The sequence below is a fragment of the Cygnus atratus genome, chromosome 3, assembly GCF_013377495.2.
Source record: "Cygnus atratus isolate AKBS03 ecotype Queensland, Australia chromosome 3, CAtr_DNAZoo_HiC_assembly, whole genome shotgun sequence".
Lineage (NCBI taxonomy): Eukaryota > Metazoa > Chordata > Aves > Anseriformes > Anatidae > Cygnus > Cygnus atratus.
In genome coordinates, this window is record NC_066364.1 from 21,989,080 (window position 1) to 22,006,133 (window position 17,054).

The following is a 17,054-nucleotide window of genomic DNA, read 5'->3' on the forward strand; positions in this document are numbered from 1 at the left end:
TAAATTAGGAATACCAGACAGATTTAGTAAAGCATGTGCAAAGACTTAGGATGATACAAAGTGGGTGACAATCATCAGCCTGCTCCCTGTAGAGAAAAGGAGGTTTAGTTACTTACAGAAACTAAATATAGATAGGGAGGCTCTACATCACTTTGCCTAATCTATTATATTTGTCTTCATACCTATGGGAACAAAAAAAAATGCCACTACTGTTCTTGTTTTCATCACTTAAAACCAAATTAGACCCAGTATCAGAGAGCTATCTTAATCTGCAAATCACTTTGACAGTAATGATTTAATTAACCTATGTTCAGAGGCATGCATCAATCTCATACATTTTCATTTTGGTTTTAGCAGTTATGGCATAGTTTACCCCTGTCTTGAGGTTACAGAAGTATTCTATGGAAGGCATTGAATAAAGGCAGGAAGTAGAAAAAGTGTCAAAGAAAATTTCTTAAGAATTAAAAAAAAAATGCATGAAACTTATGTCTTTTTTTCTTTTTCTTTGAAGAAGAAAAAGAAAAAGGCAGCCCATTTTAGAGAAGCAGATAGCCTAGCTGATGCACTGAGGGAGTAAAGCTATGTCTGCATTGACCCCGAAATGACCACGGCAGGGATAACAACACATGGAAGTGCTTGAGAACAGATCTCCCAAGTGGAAGGTCAGGGGGTCTATAATCCCATCTGCTCTTGCAGCTAGAGATGTGGGGGACATTGGGTTGTCTTACATGCCTGACATGAAAGGAGGTGGTCACACAGGGAGATGGAGCTCAACGCTACTTGGTCCTTTAGTCAGCACCATGATAAAGGGCCTGAGATTCCTCCCTGAGTGCTCCTTGTGGACTGCTTCCAGCCCAGCCCAAGCTCAGGTTTGTGCCCACTTAGCAAGGAAGGCTGATGAGTCCTTCCTCAAGCACTGGCCTGTGGTCATGCTCGATGTTTCTTAAATATAAGCAAGGTCATGGTTCGTTCCGCCCTTCACACCAGGAATGAAACTTGTTGCTTTCTCATTTGCTGAGTGGTCTGGTCTTTCCAGAGATGAAACTTCCCCTTTCAGGGAGAACGTGCCCTGGCACACGTTACAGCCACTGCTGCACTGGATAACTGCCAACTTGGCCTGAAATAACTGTATTGCCAATACTGATAGGCATTTAACTGGTGCAAATCCATTTTTCACAGAAACTGCATTTCTGTTAAAGCTACCTTTAAGGAATAAATGTAAGAACTGCCTCTTTACCACATGAAACTCCAAATTTCTGAAATATTCTTTAATTTGTGCACTCCTGTTTAGGGAGGAACAACACAAGACTCCTGAAATATTTTTTCAGACTTTCTGAGAACTCTGGTAGGCCTCATTCACATCTTTTTTTTTTTTTTTAAACTTCTGCATTCAAAATAAAACATAGTTATTTTCCCAGGCTTCCTTTATTTTCCTGGAATGATAAATGAACAATATATTTGACATAAAACATGAAGACTAACATGCCCCTGTAGTAAAAGCGTAGTGAAGGGGGCTCAGCATTGTGTTAGGGTCCCGGTCCCCTAAACTGGGAGATGTGTTGTAAGAAAAGCATTTATAAAGCTTTGTGCAGGGGTACCTTATTCATCTTTTTTTCTTTTTAACTGAACACAGTATTTTGATCTTTTGCTAAAATGTATCAGTCGTTTGAAAATAAAAGGTCTCTTGATGCCTAACACCTTGATGAAGAACAGATGACAAGTAACAGATTTTATCTATGAAGAAACATTCTGGGTTACTTTGGTTTATGCCTTAGCTCTGCCTCTTGTTCTTGTTGACCTAGACATTCTCTTTTAGGAAAGTTCAACATTAATAATCAGGAGGATTGATGATGTTTAAATACGGTAAAGATATTTAAAATTTCATCGCATCCAGGTGGCAGAACTGCAAACAGATTCTCTGCTTGTGTTAAGGCGTTTGACTACACGAGATCTATGCTGTTCTATACCAAGAAAGATTTTTGACCCTGGGGAATGGATTTGTGAGTCTCAGCAAATTATTGTCTTTAGTGTCCTAATTGATTCCATCTATAGTTTTACACCCTTTCCTTTTTTCTTCCTCTTTCCTTTGTAGTCAGAGCTACCTTCAAACTGCAAGTGACGTGCCTGGGGGTCACAACCTGGATCCCTCTGCAAACTACAATTCCCCAAAGTTTCGCTCAAGGAATCAGAGCTATATGAGAGCAGTGAGCACACTCAGTCAGGCCAGCTGTGTTAGTCAGGTGGGAAACTCTTGTTACAACTTTTCTTATGGGTTAATCACAGATGCAAGAGTTGTTACGAGTGGATGGGTTTTGTTTGTTTGGGATGGGTTTTGTTTGTTTGTTTGTTCATTTTAACTAATATCAAACTGAGGATGTGAATTGTCAAAGTAATTCAGTTCTAAAGAATTTTACCTTTGTTCATAATTTAAAGAAAAATATTGAATGCTAGAAGCACAGGGACACCATAACAGACAATATTTTCCTTTTTTTTTTTTCCAGAAAAAAATGTAAGTACTGGTATTTTTATTTTCAGTCTATAGTAAATATTTAAATGTCAAGAAGAAGATTCAGATCAAGCATAGGGTGGCACACTCCTGTAATACTTATCTTCTGGAACGATGTATTCTGACTCAGAAAATGTGGGTTGCCAGCTTAAGATATCTCTGAAATCAATCCCTTCACTCTTCTCGAGTGAAAGAATAAGTCCCGTCAATTATTCTGTGTACAGGAGTTTCTGAAAAGAGACATTTTTACATCCTGCTGGTTTTATATTTGTTATTTAGTACTAATTCATGTTGAATCAGGCCTGAAGAACAAACAGCCTTATCAAGTATGTGGATATTCTGTTTAATAGAGGACTTTATACAAAATTTCCAATGTTTCTAATGTTCATTGGTCATAACATTTTTTCCCTGTGTTGCTTCATGACATCAGGACCCTCCTCTCTTCTCAGACGCGTACTTTATTTTCCTTTGAGCATTCAGTGGGGCACCTAAGGATATAGTAGCTAATTATATGAGATGCTTATGATTTAAAAAAAAAAAATCTTTTTAAGCATTTTGTATTCATTCATATTCAATTTGTACTGCGTGGCTATTCAGGCCTGGATTCAGCTCATCTAACTTGAGGCTTTTAACGGAGGCAACAACTAGCGCTTCCTCTGTAGTTAGTGGAGTGAAAGAGTTTCTTCTAGGACAATGCACATCCTAAGTGAGCTGAGAGCCCTCTGGAAGTGCTTGTCAGTCTTCACGGACTGTAGAGCATTGGGATGTACTACTTGCCTGACAAATGCCCCTCAGTCAATTTCCTTTATTTTTGTGGGACAAATCTAACTAAAATCTTGTATAGCACACATCAGAATTAGAAACAGCCAGTCATTTTCCAAACCTTTTAAAATTTTTCATAAGCTTCCTTGTGAAATCTGTCCCCAACATTTTCATGCCTTGGTTTTCATTACCCTGGTTTACTTATTTTCCATTTTTATTACTATGTTTTTAAGAAAATTTGTCAAGAAATAGATCCTGCATTCAGAGCATTCAAAGCAAGTGCTGTTGGCTGTCAAAGATAATGCTATAATATAGAACTAGTCTAACACCTTCTGCCTTTTTGACCATCTCTATGCATGGAAATGTTCACTGAGCTGTCCTTAATGACTAACTAGTTTCAGCAGTGGTTCAAATTCTTCATTCCAATGCACATTACCTGCAAAGATGTCCACAATAGATTTCATTTGCAGTTAGATTGCTCAATTGGCCAGATTAATTAAGTCCTGCTGGATATAATTCCTTACTTTCTTTTTTAGTCTTCAATAACCCACATAATTTTATGTCAACCACGTACTTTCTACCTCACTTTCCAGTTGTTTCCAGATCAGTAATAACTGCATTTGGTAGATACTATATGAAGTAAATGTATTAAAATAACACATTCTGAACCTTTGCTGTCTCCTGTTATTTTTCCATGACACCATCACCTTCCTGTCCCATCTACATAATAGCGGTTTGTATGATTTGTGATATTTTTAATATCTTTTTTTTCATGAGATGGTTTGTTTGTTTTTTTCACTCTTTACCAAAGATCCAGTCAAGAAAGATGCTGGATTCCATAGTTTATATTTCTAATTTAAGTTCTAAAACTTTTATTTTTCTACTGTCAGTGACCTTAGTTTGAAAGAAGTGGTTAGGACTTACTGTGTTTATGGACTACATTACCATAAATTTCCTGATCAATGATGTATGCAAAATATTTCCGAGTAAGATTTTTTTTTAAAATCTTTTTGAGATTGCATTAATCTACTTAACTTTATTAGAAGCAAATTTCATGAAGGGTAATGTAATTCCTTTCAGAGAAGATTTAGTAGCCAAAGTGTCTTACATGAAATTAAAATATCAGTTATTCATTATCATCAGAAGTTCTGTATGAAATTTCCATTTACTTAATCAAAATCCTAAAACATTTGAAACATTTGCACTCACTCTATTTACATAATGAATAATGTGCTAGGAACAGTAATAATGAAAAATGCACTTAGCACCAATATAGAAAAAGTAAAATCAACTGGATGCACCATTTAGTGGCACTACTAATTTCACTTGGTATTTATACTGATTCTGATTTCTAGCACTCTCTTTTTAAAAATAATTTATCAGAAGCAGTTATCAGGAGGTCATGTGTTTGTCTGTCCAGTGTTTAAATGCTTCCTATCTGGTTTTGGATAAAGATCATTTTGAATTATGTTTATTAGAGATAGTCAGGGCTGACCTGTTAAAAATAGTCTAGGCAGAATTTAGGCACTCATTTCACAACTGCAATTCAGTTTCCTGCAAAGACGTTCCCTAATCCAAGCCAGCCCATCTAAACCCTCTTAATCATGAAAACTTCCTCAGAATGTACAGTTTTGTCTCACGCCCAACCTGCAGGGTCAGCAGGTAGATACTGGCTTCTGTTGAAGCCCTGAGAGGAGCTGGAGGGTGGTGCTGAAACCTCTCAGAGGGACAACCTGGTAGGTGGTGTCACGGCACATCTAGCGTGCTCTGACAGGCAGCAAACATGGTGGTGGAAGTGTCAGACTTAAAATAATGCTGCTGAAGGAAAGGCAGTAGTGGCGGTACCTCATTTTTGCACAGTAGTAGAATGGCTCACAGTTAACCAAGAAATGAGAGTTTAGTGTAGGACACTTCTCACCTGAAGGTGGTCCAAGCATTACTTTCTCATCTGACCACCTTTCACACTATTTCAAAGAATGGTTATTCTTTCACATGCTTCACTGGGCACAACTTTAGATGCAATACTTCTCAAACCTTTCAGAAGCATCACCTCCTTTGAACTCGCAGAACCAAGTATGAGATACTTCCCTGAGCTCCTTTGTAATGAGATTAAGAAAACAACCTGCTGCACAGGTTGAATGTCCACACAAGTCTTAACCTTGCTGGTTAGTGAGGAGCCCAGGCAATCCATCCTCACCTTTTGGGGACTAATATTAGTGTAGATGATTTCTGTTCTCTGGTGCAGGCAGAACATGGATTTCTGCGCATAGTGACCTCAGATTGGTTGGCTACTGCTAAATCATGTATTTATAATCTTCTGAATAGGCTAAAAGATATTAATTGTACAATTAATTGTATGGCATGTGTAATGTACTTACTATATACATATAAACAGCTGATGCAAGTAAAAAAAAATGTGAATGTGATCAGAAGGGATTACTAAATTTTAACTATTTGCTAAAACAGTTCTTCATCAATGTACAGGTGTCCATTTGAGATGTTGAGGCCGTGATGATCACAAAAAAAGCAAGTCAAAAATCAAATGCATTGTTGTTGTTTATTCAGATGAGTGAAGCAGAGGTTAATGGGCAATTTGAATCGGTGTGTGAATCAGTGTTTAGTGAAGTTGAAGCTCAGGCAATGGATGCCCTTGACCTCCCTGGATGTTTCCGAACAAGAAGCCACAGTTACTTGCGTGCCATTCAGGCAGGCTATTCCCAAGATGATGAATGTATACCTGCGATGGCATCTTCCAACATCACGTCAACTATCAGGTCAACCACAGGTAAGCAAATCTACACTGATCCTTCCACTGTTCTGCATGTTAAAATGTGTAGTCTTGTTTTGTAAAAGGATGTTTGACACTGGAAACAATTTCCTGTGCAGTGATAATATCTGATACCAGTATTCTTAGGTTTTTAATACTAAGAATACATTGTGGCTGCAGCTTGGAATAAGCTCCTACTGGGGAGAATACGGTGTGCATAATACAATGGAGATGAATTTCAGCGTAGCCATAATTTGACCTCTCTTTGCCCTGCATTCAGGTTTCCAAGCACAAATAGTATTGCTTACTTTAGAAAAGGCATAGCCAGTTGCATCAATATACTGAATCATGAACACTGGCAATCTTCATGCATTTGCTATTATATATATATTATATACTCATCAATAGCCTTTAGCATTCATTGTTACACCAGTCATTTTTAGGATCTTTTAACATTCTTGTAGCAACTTTCCTCTCTCTTATTAGTTGCTTAGCAAATATGATATCTTTATTCATTTTAGAATATCAATATGATAGAGTACTTAGAATTAAAGTACTGGTAGAGAAAAGATTGCACAGATAGCAGTGAAATATCTAAAATGAAATCTATTAACAAATACATATAATACATATTCCATGCTAAGTGATCCAAACTTACTTTTATGTATGTTTCCAAATACCTTAGTATCAGTTCCTAATTATGGTATTGTCCTTGCCACATACATTGCAGTGCAGGCTGCCCATCTACAGGAGGTAAAAACATAGCTCAAAATGTATCATGCAAAAATGCTTTTTAAATTATTTGCTTGACACACATGCTGTATAACAGACCAGTGGGATCTTAAAAAAGGAATTAAACCCAGGCCGAATAACAGAAGTTTTCCTTAAATATTCCATAAGTAGTATAAGACATTATTTTATCTTCAGCATAGCATTTTAATTCCTGCATATTAACTTTGCATAAAATCAGGAGCTGTGGCTTACTGTGACAAACTCTTAAGAATGTTTCTATCCCTTGTTTAATAGAGATGCTGTCATGATATAAAATGAGATTTTATTGCTACCTCAGAGATTAATGTTTCATCTTTGTCATATAGTACTCTGTGATTATCATGAAGAGACCTTCTAAGGCAAGGGACAGTACTAAATATCTGTTTTGGTATCTGACTCCAGGTACTGAATTGGAACACTTTCAGAATTATTTTGGTTACCAAGTTAATTGGTTTTCACCTAAGCTGTCTTGAGTTTATATGCTAGATGAACCCCAAATTCTCCTCTGACAGGAAATTATTCTCTCTGGAGTAACAAAGCCAAATAATAGAATATGTTTGGGAAAATAACTAGATTAGGCAATAAACATGTTTGCATCCCAGTGTTTTCATACTTATGAAAAATGTTTTGCATTGATTAGCAGTCTGCTGGCTAAATAATGAGGTTTTGAAAACTCTAACCTTCATTTCACTCATAGCTTCTGTCTCATCTCAGGAATGATTTATCAGATAGATTTTCTTGCCCAAATATGTAATCTTTCTTCTTTGTTGTGGTGAGGTGATATCGGCATTGAGGAGAAAAAAGATTTATATATTAAAAAAAAAAAAAAAAGATTTGAGATGTATTCCCAAGCCAAAACTGTGATTCAAAGCCAATGGACTATATACCTGAGTGTGATTTTGTATTATTATTATCTCTGTGCCACTGTCCTCAGCTTTATATAAGATAAATATTTGAATTAGAAATATTTATCTGATTTACAAGAAGAGTAAGGGTTATGTGATTCACTATTAATTGAAAATTTCAGTTGCCAGATAAGTTCTTGTTTAGGGGTAAACTCTTCAATATTTCTCCCTTCAGCTCTTGTAGCATCACAAGGAGATGCTTCATTTCCTATTATTACTATAATTCAAAATTCTTACTTCTTCACCCCTCTCTGAAACTTGTAAAAGAAGCAGTTGTCTGAAATATGAAAATGGTATTGGCAGATATTTAACATTTATACGTGCTTCCTTCAAGTAAATGTCAAAAAAGGTCAAAGTTTTGCATCAGCCTTCAATTCCAATTCAGCTTTTGAATTCTTAGGAAAATTGCATGGCATTAATTCCTTTTCAGCTTCTGATGTACAAACTCTTCTTGGCAAAGAAACTAAAGCAATTTCTTAGAAAATTAGCAGTCATTGCAATTTAATTATTCCTTGAAATTTTAGTGATATAGGTCATGACTCCCTCTTATCGATGTTGTAAAGCAATCAAATCATAATATGCAGGCTTAGCTAAAAATTAATTCATGTAACTAAAAATGTAAATCTAAAATAAAAATGTTAACATTTGATCTATGAATTCAATTATAAAACTAAAATATGTATTTACAACACGCATTTTCTTAAAATCTCCTTAAATGCACGTACAGCTAGCAAAAGGTAGGAAGGTTGCAAACATAATGAGCATTATGTGGGACATTGCTAATGGACTCTGCTAAGACAGCTTACTAATAGATGGAAGAAGATTTACCATTAGCTCTTCTTAAGTGCATACAACTTCACAGAGAAAGTCAGATGGTTCATCAGTAATATCCATGGTTCTAATGAACACATAACTTTTGCACAGACCCACGTAGTTGAGCTATGTGTGGAACCAGGCTTTCCATCTCTGATGGAGACTGTGTGACAAGGTATAAGGCACTCACTACCTGTTGCCCCAGGTGTAAATGAATGAGACAAGTGTCAATGCAGTGGAGGCAGCCGACATTGTGGGCATGCTGGAAGCTGGACCAGACTTAGTGTGAGCCCTGCTAGGTCTCTTCATATTTCTCTGTGGTTAGGACATTTCTATCCATCGTGTTTCATTCTGTAAAGAGATAATGAACCCAGTAAAAAATACTTCGTGTTAAAAGTCCTGAATGATGGAGTATCCTTTCTGTCTCTAAACTGTATTCAGTTGCAGCTGCCAGATGCACAGCTGAGAAAATACAGCTCCAGCTGTGTTTGCCTCCCACCTCGTCCCTCCATCACAGACAACATGTAATTTCCTGAATGAGAAGTCACAAAGTGCAGTAGTCATCCTAACTACTACCACCTTACATCTTGCTCTTGCAAGCAATGCTTCACTTTTGGAATGCACTTCAGGAGCGCATAAAATCTGGGTCGCATTTCCAGGCAATACCAGCTCAGTTCCCTGCTGCACAGGTATATCTGGATGTATTATGCATTTTGCTGTCAGCGTGGAAGGCTCCTGCCTGGTAATGTCTAGCTAGTGCAGCAGAGTGCTGCAGGGAGGCGCGCAAGCTACCTGTGGTAGCGGAGCTGGATCACCAGCTGGGTGCAGAATGGGTGCTGGCTGTGTAACCCTGTTGAGAAACAGAGCCTGCTAGCTGGGAGCAGTGCCACAGAGCACTTCATCCCACTTGCAATACCTGTCTCAGTGAAAAATAATTCAAATACCGTTGTACAGCATAGATTGTACTTTGAAACCATAGCTGACAAGAGGTGTGGAAGATCTTAACCACTCTCTGGTTGTTTCCACTTTGTCTCAAAAGGTCACCTTATTTATGTTACATGCTCTGTATGTCGATAGAGTCCTGTATAAAACATCCTCTTTAAATCATATAATCCTCTTTAAATCATATAATATTTCAGGATGTTTGCTCTGTTTTTCCTGTTGATATTGCTTGGTTTTGCCATGAATGTTGAAATACGGAATTGCAATGACATTGGAGCTAGCAGTTAGGATCTTGTGTAGCAAAGCAGAAGAACATGTTGAGAGAGTAATTTGGAATTCACACCTCTGGCCATCCAGGTGGACATCCCAAACCCCAGGTCATTGTAGATTCAAATGTGAGGGACATGCTCACTTTCTCCTGGTGGCATTTTCATTTTATTGAGACAGACACTGTGGCTCTAGTCTGCTCCTCAAGACATTCTCCTGTCAGGTGGGATATCTGCTCAGTGAATATTGCTTTTATAGGCAAAGTAAAACAGCTTCAACAGAAGAGACTGTACATATTCCTGCATATTCGTTATGCAGGAATTGAAGTACTCCATTCAGGTAGGAAATCATTCTTCCAGCAAAAGGAAGTGACTGTGTGGCCTAAGTTAAGTTCTTTAGCTTTAAGGTAAATGAATAAAAGGGAAGCATCATTATCAGTTTCTTAAAACTAGTTCACATTTTCATGTAATCCAAGTCATTTGGCAACAACAAAGAGTGTTTTTTGATGAATGGTTTAATGACAAAATAAAAAATAAAAACCTCCACCTAGCTATGGACTTCAGCACAATGGGGATTAGCTCATCGCACATAAAGAAATCCTGAATTTGTTCTCCTAATGTTAAGTGTCAGTCCAAGATTACTTCTTCTCCATCTTCAGGGATTTTCAGAGAGAAATTTTAAGGACTGCTAATTTTAGGGGATATAGTTACTATAGGGCCCTAAGTGGCCCTAAGTTGTCAGTACACTCTATTTCAATCACTTACCTCATTTCTCTAGAAAAATGTAGCATAATACAAACCTTTTGGATCAGCTGTATAAGCACACCCTTTCAGCTAATTCACACTGGGTAGCTCTACTAAACTTGTGGTTACTGAAGAGATGATACTGAAAAGGATCAGAATATGAAATTGTCTTTTGTGCATTTTACTTTTCTCAGCCAGTAGAACTCTACTTGGCAATGAGTAAATGTTAGAGGATTCCACATTCACTGAACTATTGAGCACTAATTCCAAAACCAATTAATTCAAACAAGGTCACATTGCATGAGGGAGTTTTCAATTACAGCTCATACTGTTGCTCAGAATGCCTGAGGAATTGCAGGTTTCCTTTCTCCTGGCTTAAAGCTATTTTCAGCTTTCCATTTTCGAAATAAGGGGCTATGCAGGGTGAATTTTTATAGTGCATGTTTGATATTGAGCCAGAAAATGTACATTGTCACTAAAGAGATTGTGTAGTCATGTACCTACAAACATGAGAGCATGAGAATGTAATAATTCATCTGGAGGTCATACTGTTTCATAGAACCATCACCCCTATGGAATCCAAAAGGGCCAATTCCCTGGTTGCTATCTGAACACTAATGACAATAGTTATAGATGTGTGTTTGGTTGGTTGGTTGGTTCAAAGATATGAGGATAGGCAAGCGTAGGCAATGGTGAAGTCATGGAGCTGCTACATATGGAGCTACTTTATCGAGTCCAGCAAAGGACCATGAAGATGGTGAAGGGACTGGAGCACCTGTCCTGTAAAGAAAGGCTGAGAGCTGGGACTGTTCTGCTCTGGGGGCATCTTGTCAATGTATTTTAGTATCTGAAGACAAAGTGTAAAGAAGATAGAGACAGTCCCCTTCCAGTGTTGTCTAGTGACAGGGCAAGAGGCAATAGAAGCAAACTGAAACACAGGAAGCTCCATCTGACCATTAGGAAACACTTTTTTTACTCTGATGGTGACCAAACCCTGGCACAGGTTGCCCAGACGTTGTGGAGTCTCCCTCTTTGAAGATCTTCAAAGGCCGCCTGGACGCGGTCCTAGTCACCCTGCTCTGGGTGTCCCTGTTTGAGCAGGGGTTGGCCAGATGACCTCCAGAGGTCCCTTCCATCCTCAACCGGTCTATGATTCTGTGCCACACTGATTTTGACTATGCAGTGCTGACTTACTGCAGTGCTGCTGTGGTCATAATACTCCATCCTCAAGTGCTATCTATATATATTCAAGATCCGAAAAATGCACTCTTCAGTTCCTAAAAGAAAAATGCTTTATGATCTATAAATTCATGATTTTTTTTAGATTTTCTCAAGAGTTAGATACTTCATTAAGGTGGCTGTTTAGATCTTCTTAACCCAATGCACTGTCTGGGAAAACCTAGCCAAACGGGGGAAAACATATGCACGAATTAACTGGGTCCACAGTTTCTGTTTTCTCTATACTGAGAATAGAAATAAACGCTGTGTCTTAGGGGTTATTATTGGTAACCATTGCTAGGTGATAGCTTGCAGTGGTGTCCACAACAAGTATATTTAAAATTTCACACAATCTTAAGTCCAAATAAGATATAGAAGGCTGTTTTCTCAATTATAATTTGCCTATTGACTTTGCTTAATTACTGTTGGGGCCCCATGGAATTATCTGGCACTCTAATTCTCTGCAGGAAGCATACCATATATCTGTGGGAGCACTTGAGGATCCTGAGTTAAGACTTTGATGCTGTGCCAGCTTGTGTGTTTATACTGTGAGAATAAATCTTATACTAACAAAGAATGAGCCCAGTTCTACACTTGGATATGCACACATCATTTTCATTGCTCTGGGTGTATCTGGGGGGAATAATTAGTCTTTAATTCTTTTAAATATATTGAAGTTCTGATGCTATGCTGACACTGCCATTTTATAGCAGCTCTACATCACGAAAGTGGCCCAGGGAGTCGCTGGGATGAAGGTGACACAAGTTCTTTGGTTTGAGGAGTTCAACAGGGGATGGCCAAGGGGTCGCTGCAACTGTTTGTAACTCTGGGATTCCCTGAGACAGGAGGAAGGCTGTGCTAATCAGGGCTGCCTGGCTGCCTGGCCTCTTCAGGCTGATGAGGCATGAAAACAGTTGGAGCAGTAACCAGCGGCTTTTTATAATTTTCATTCTCCTTCGTGCAGATGATCTGCAAAGGCAAAGATTAAAAAAAAAAAAAAAAAAAAAAAAAAAAAGTCCCTGCCTTGCATCTATGGTTAGTTTAAAAAATATGTAATGACTGTCTTTCCCTTGCTCCTGCTGTTCTGTGCTTGACATAATTCCTCCATAACCTATTAGATTTGCCAGACAGCTGTTTTTTCTTTTATTAAAGAGGCCACCCATGCCCCCTTTCCTGGCTGAATTTGGTTTCAAAACTGTCTGTGGGATGAATTTTCACAGTTTCCTCAGCTTCATTTTCTGAATGGTATAAGAAAAGAAAAAAAAAAAAAAGGAGTGGGTAAGAAAGTAAAAAAAAAAAAAAAATCATGCAAGGAGGGTGATTCACTACTCAGGTCTTTGAAGCCTTCCTGACATGATAGAAGCTAACAGTGGCAGGGGTAAATCTCAACCCAGCTATTTCGCTTGATGCTGGCAGGAGGTTTTGTTCGCAGGTGTGTCTGTGCAGCTGGGAGAAGCTTGCAGGGTGGGTGAGCCTTCACCAGCTGAAACTGGTGCTGAATACTGCTTCTTTTGACTTGTAGTAAAAAGGAAGGCAGGACCCTTCTCCTGGCAGCAATTCTCCTTCTGCATTCCTCAGTGAATGAATAAAATCCCTCTAATGAGCCTTCTCGGAAGCTCTGCATATGTTCAGTCCTGGGTTTTGTTGAAGGCATGGATGTCAGGAGCCAGAATGTGCACTGGAATTAGCATGCTTTCTGTGCTGGGTATGGAGAGGTCACTTTGAGTTCTGACATTTGAATTTTCACAAGCTCGCATGCAGTATTTCATCCACTGGGGGCCTTGGTCCATCAGCTAGTTTAATAACTGTATTCAAGTTGACCACACTTTGCTTGCAGGCAAACCGGCCCTCAGCTTTGTTATGCTTTCAATACAACAGGGATGTGAGCTGTGTTGTAGCTTCTTTACGGTACATACAATCTTCAAAAAAAAAAAAAACAGTGTGCAGACACTGGGGAATTCCTCTCCTCTGGGCACTAGCAAAGGTATGGGGGCCTGTAAAGGCTGTGTGTGAAGTGACAGAGCTGCACTTCAAAATTACGACAAGCCCTTTTATGGCAGGGCAGGTCTTGCTTCCATAGGGTGCCTTCTGCCACTAGAATGTCCATTGGCTAGTAAAACTATTTCTAAAAACATGTTATCAGACATTTAGGGAAGCAAGTTTAGGTGCTTTCACTACTATTCTGCTTTACGGTGAGGGTGTTTTGATTAATGCTCACCACTTACAAATGTGCTTCTCCTGAGGGATATTATTTCTAACTTGTAAAAATGCCTTTTCCAGGAGAACAGATTCCTAGTGGGCAGCTGCCACTCAAATCCGTCTTAGTAACAGACAGGCATGAAGGTAGAGGCAAAGCAAGTTCTTTGCTATTTAAATAAAGTTGTGTCTAGATTTGAGTAGAGAGACACAGAAGTAAAACGGAAAAGCTTTTATAGTAACATTCAGTTTTACTTCTAACAAATTCTCTGTTTTGTTAATGTAAAAAACTTCTTGGGATGCTTGCACATCTCTGCCAACCCTTCAGCAACTCCCATCCTCTATTTTCATCTCCCTCAAATGGAGTTTCATGAAAGCTTGTATTTAAGTCTTCATTTCTGTGCCAGGCATTTTGTTCAGACTTGAGACAACCCTGGAAGGGCAATTGGTAAACTCAATACTTTCATTAAAAGTAAAGATGCTATAACTGGTGACATTCCCAGGGCATAACCAGACAATTTGCCTTTGGCCAGACAGGTTAGCTGGATGAAGGGGGATTTGGCTCCAGATCAAGTCATGTAAATGTATGTACTTTAATGCAAACTAGTTGTCTGTTCCCATGGCAAAAATAATCAGATTCAGTTCAAAGATCAGTGGCTTGTACCATTTGAGACATTTACATGGGACCTGCAAGAGAATTGCCTCCTCCTGGACAAGCTGCAATGTGCTAGGCAGAAAAGCCTAGGACATCTAAAAAGGTATTAGGTATCTATATTCAGGTGAGTTTGACTCAGACTCAATACAGTGTATGGACCCTACTGAGCACTAACAGAGGTGTCTTACCTAATAGCATGCTGATACTTCATAGAATCATAGAATATCCCAAGTTGGAAGGGACCCATAAGGATCATCAAGTCCAACTCCTGACACCACACAGGTCTACCCAAAAATTCAGACCATTAAGAACATAATAAAATTAAGACCATACTTACCAACAAACACTGTACTCTGTAAATGAATTGTTCCAGCATGTGGAAGGGGCAAACCTTAGTATCAGTATATAATCTGGTATGTAAAAACTATATACAGTGGAAACCACAGTTTAGACAAATGCCAAAGCAATCCAAGCTGCTCATTACTGCTCCTCAAAGGCAACTAGAAGACATCCAAACAAGTCTGAGGAAGATATTGAGTTTGAAGTGAGTAACCTATCACTTGCCTTTCTGAGACTAAGAACACAATACCAAAGGCATATCAATGAGTCATGACTTTTTATATGCATTTCTTTTTCTTATATTAAATACAAATGAACCTTTGGGGATAGTTCTTTGTCCAGAAAAATATGTATATTTCCACTCCTAGTCTCCATCCCCCAGTAGAAAAAAAAAAAATAATAAAAAATAAAATTTCAATCATAAAAATTCATCTCACCTAATACATATATCTAAAATGTAGCTAGCTGTCAAATGCAGACACATTAATGTCCTATTATACTCAATGAAAAGTGATTTATCTCCTTTAGGATTGGTATCTGTTATGAGATAAGTTGTTCTCTGGACATCCCTATTTCTCCCTGTTGCCTATAAAAATAGTCTACAATGATGACATAGAATGGGAGGTAAAAGTCAGCCCTATTCATATTGCATTATAGGATAAATCTAAAGATTAAATCCTGGTCCTGCTAAAAACAAGGATAACTGACTTGGAGAGAGCCATGCTCTGACTTGCAGAGTTGAGAGCTCAAAACCCAGTAGCGTCATTTGCTGCACCTAAATATAGGACCAGTCGACTGCAGGTATCTTTCTGAGCATTTTTTTTCCACACTGACACCAACTCCAAGAGTATCTTGGGTAAAATGATTTCTTGGTTTGACTATTGCCTGTATTGTTACCAATCTCGAAAGTGAGCTTTGTCCAGACTTGCAGTTCTCTGTAGATTAAAAGAATGATTTAAAAGTATTAAATTATCCTTAATTAAAATATTTTGTAATCATTTCAATTCTTTAACACAGGACTGTTATCATAACGCACTGTTAAAATTATTCTACTGTGCAACACTTCCTTAAGGTTAACTGAGCAAATTGTTTTTCTCATCCTACTCAGTCTGGAATTCCTTTCTGAAAGTTAAAGAAAATTACAAACTACACATAGTTACTGTAAGAATGTGAACAGAAAATATACAAACAAAAACAATGATAATCCTACGTAATATGTCTGTGAGTGCATTTCAAGAGGCTGCTGGAAATTATTTGACTTGAGTGATAAGGGTATGTGGGAGGTCAAGAAAAGAGTTTTTTTTAAGTACAGAATGACAGCAATATTGGTTTGAATCTATTCTACTGAAAAACATTTACAAAATTTCTATTGCTCTCAATGTGAAAAGAGTAACCCGGCAACAGCAGCTCTTAGCTTTTGGAGCTGTTTTTTCTCTTTGCTTCTCACTGTTTTGGTGGTATGACATGCAATCGGTATTCCAGAAAAGCCTCACATGCATTCTGTAAATTAGAGTATAGTTCAAGGTAAGTTTTTCCTTCCTGCAACTGAAAAACTAAGATGATGTTCTTTAAGGCAACTTCAATATTTTAGAGGCACACAGGAACTGTTTAGAAGAGCAAAACAGCTGTCAGCACTTTGCTTTGCCATCTACAGGATGCTGGTTAGGCTATAATTTTTCGCTAATTAACTGATCTAAAATAGAACCCTTTGCAACTAGTCCATCAGCAATCCATGAGGTTTATGTTGCCCATATCTCTTTTAACTTTGGCAAAGGCTTACAGTTCCTGACCTTGATGTCTTGTTTGATTTGCATTTCTGTTTTGAGACTAACATTAATTACACTGTCAAAACAGATTTTATCGTTTACGTAACATGGGCTGCCTACAGACCTAAGATTCCTCAATATGGTGGTAATGACTTATGCACTGAATTACTTGATTACACTAATTCCTTTTATACCGCTCTCCTCCAAGTTCTAACAGGGAGATTGCAGTGTGTTCGTAGACTCCAGCTTTTTCCAAATTTAATGGTCACATTTCCACTTAATTGTTAGTTTCCTGTACAAAATCAGATAGATGTACAGAACTTAAGCCTAAAAGGATCTACTCTGACTATTGAGTCTAACCTAATGCACACAGATTTATAAAAATATAGCATCCAGTAATTTTG

At 38.1% G+C, this 17,054-nt stretch overlaps 1 protein-coding gene across 1 annotated transcript in view; it reads left to right on the top strand.

Moving 5' to 3' along the window:
• Positions 1–17,054, top strand: part of DLGAP2 (DLG associated protein 2) — a 459,232-nt gene that overhangs the window by 401,518 nt on the left and 40,660 nt on the right. The window contains exons 8-9 of the mRNA XM_035542981.2: positions 2,093–2,240; positions 5,834–6,053. Coding sequence (XP_035398874.1) covers positions 2,093–2,240; positions 5,834–6,053 — 368 coding nt within the window. The remainder of the gene's footprint in view (positions 1–2,092; positions 2,241–5,833; positions 6,054–17,054) is intronic.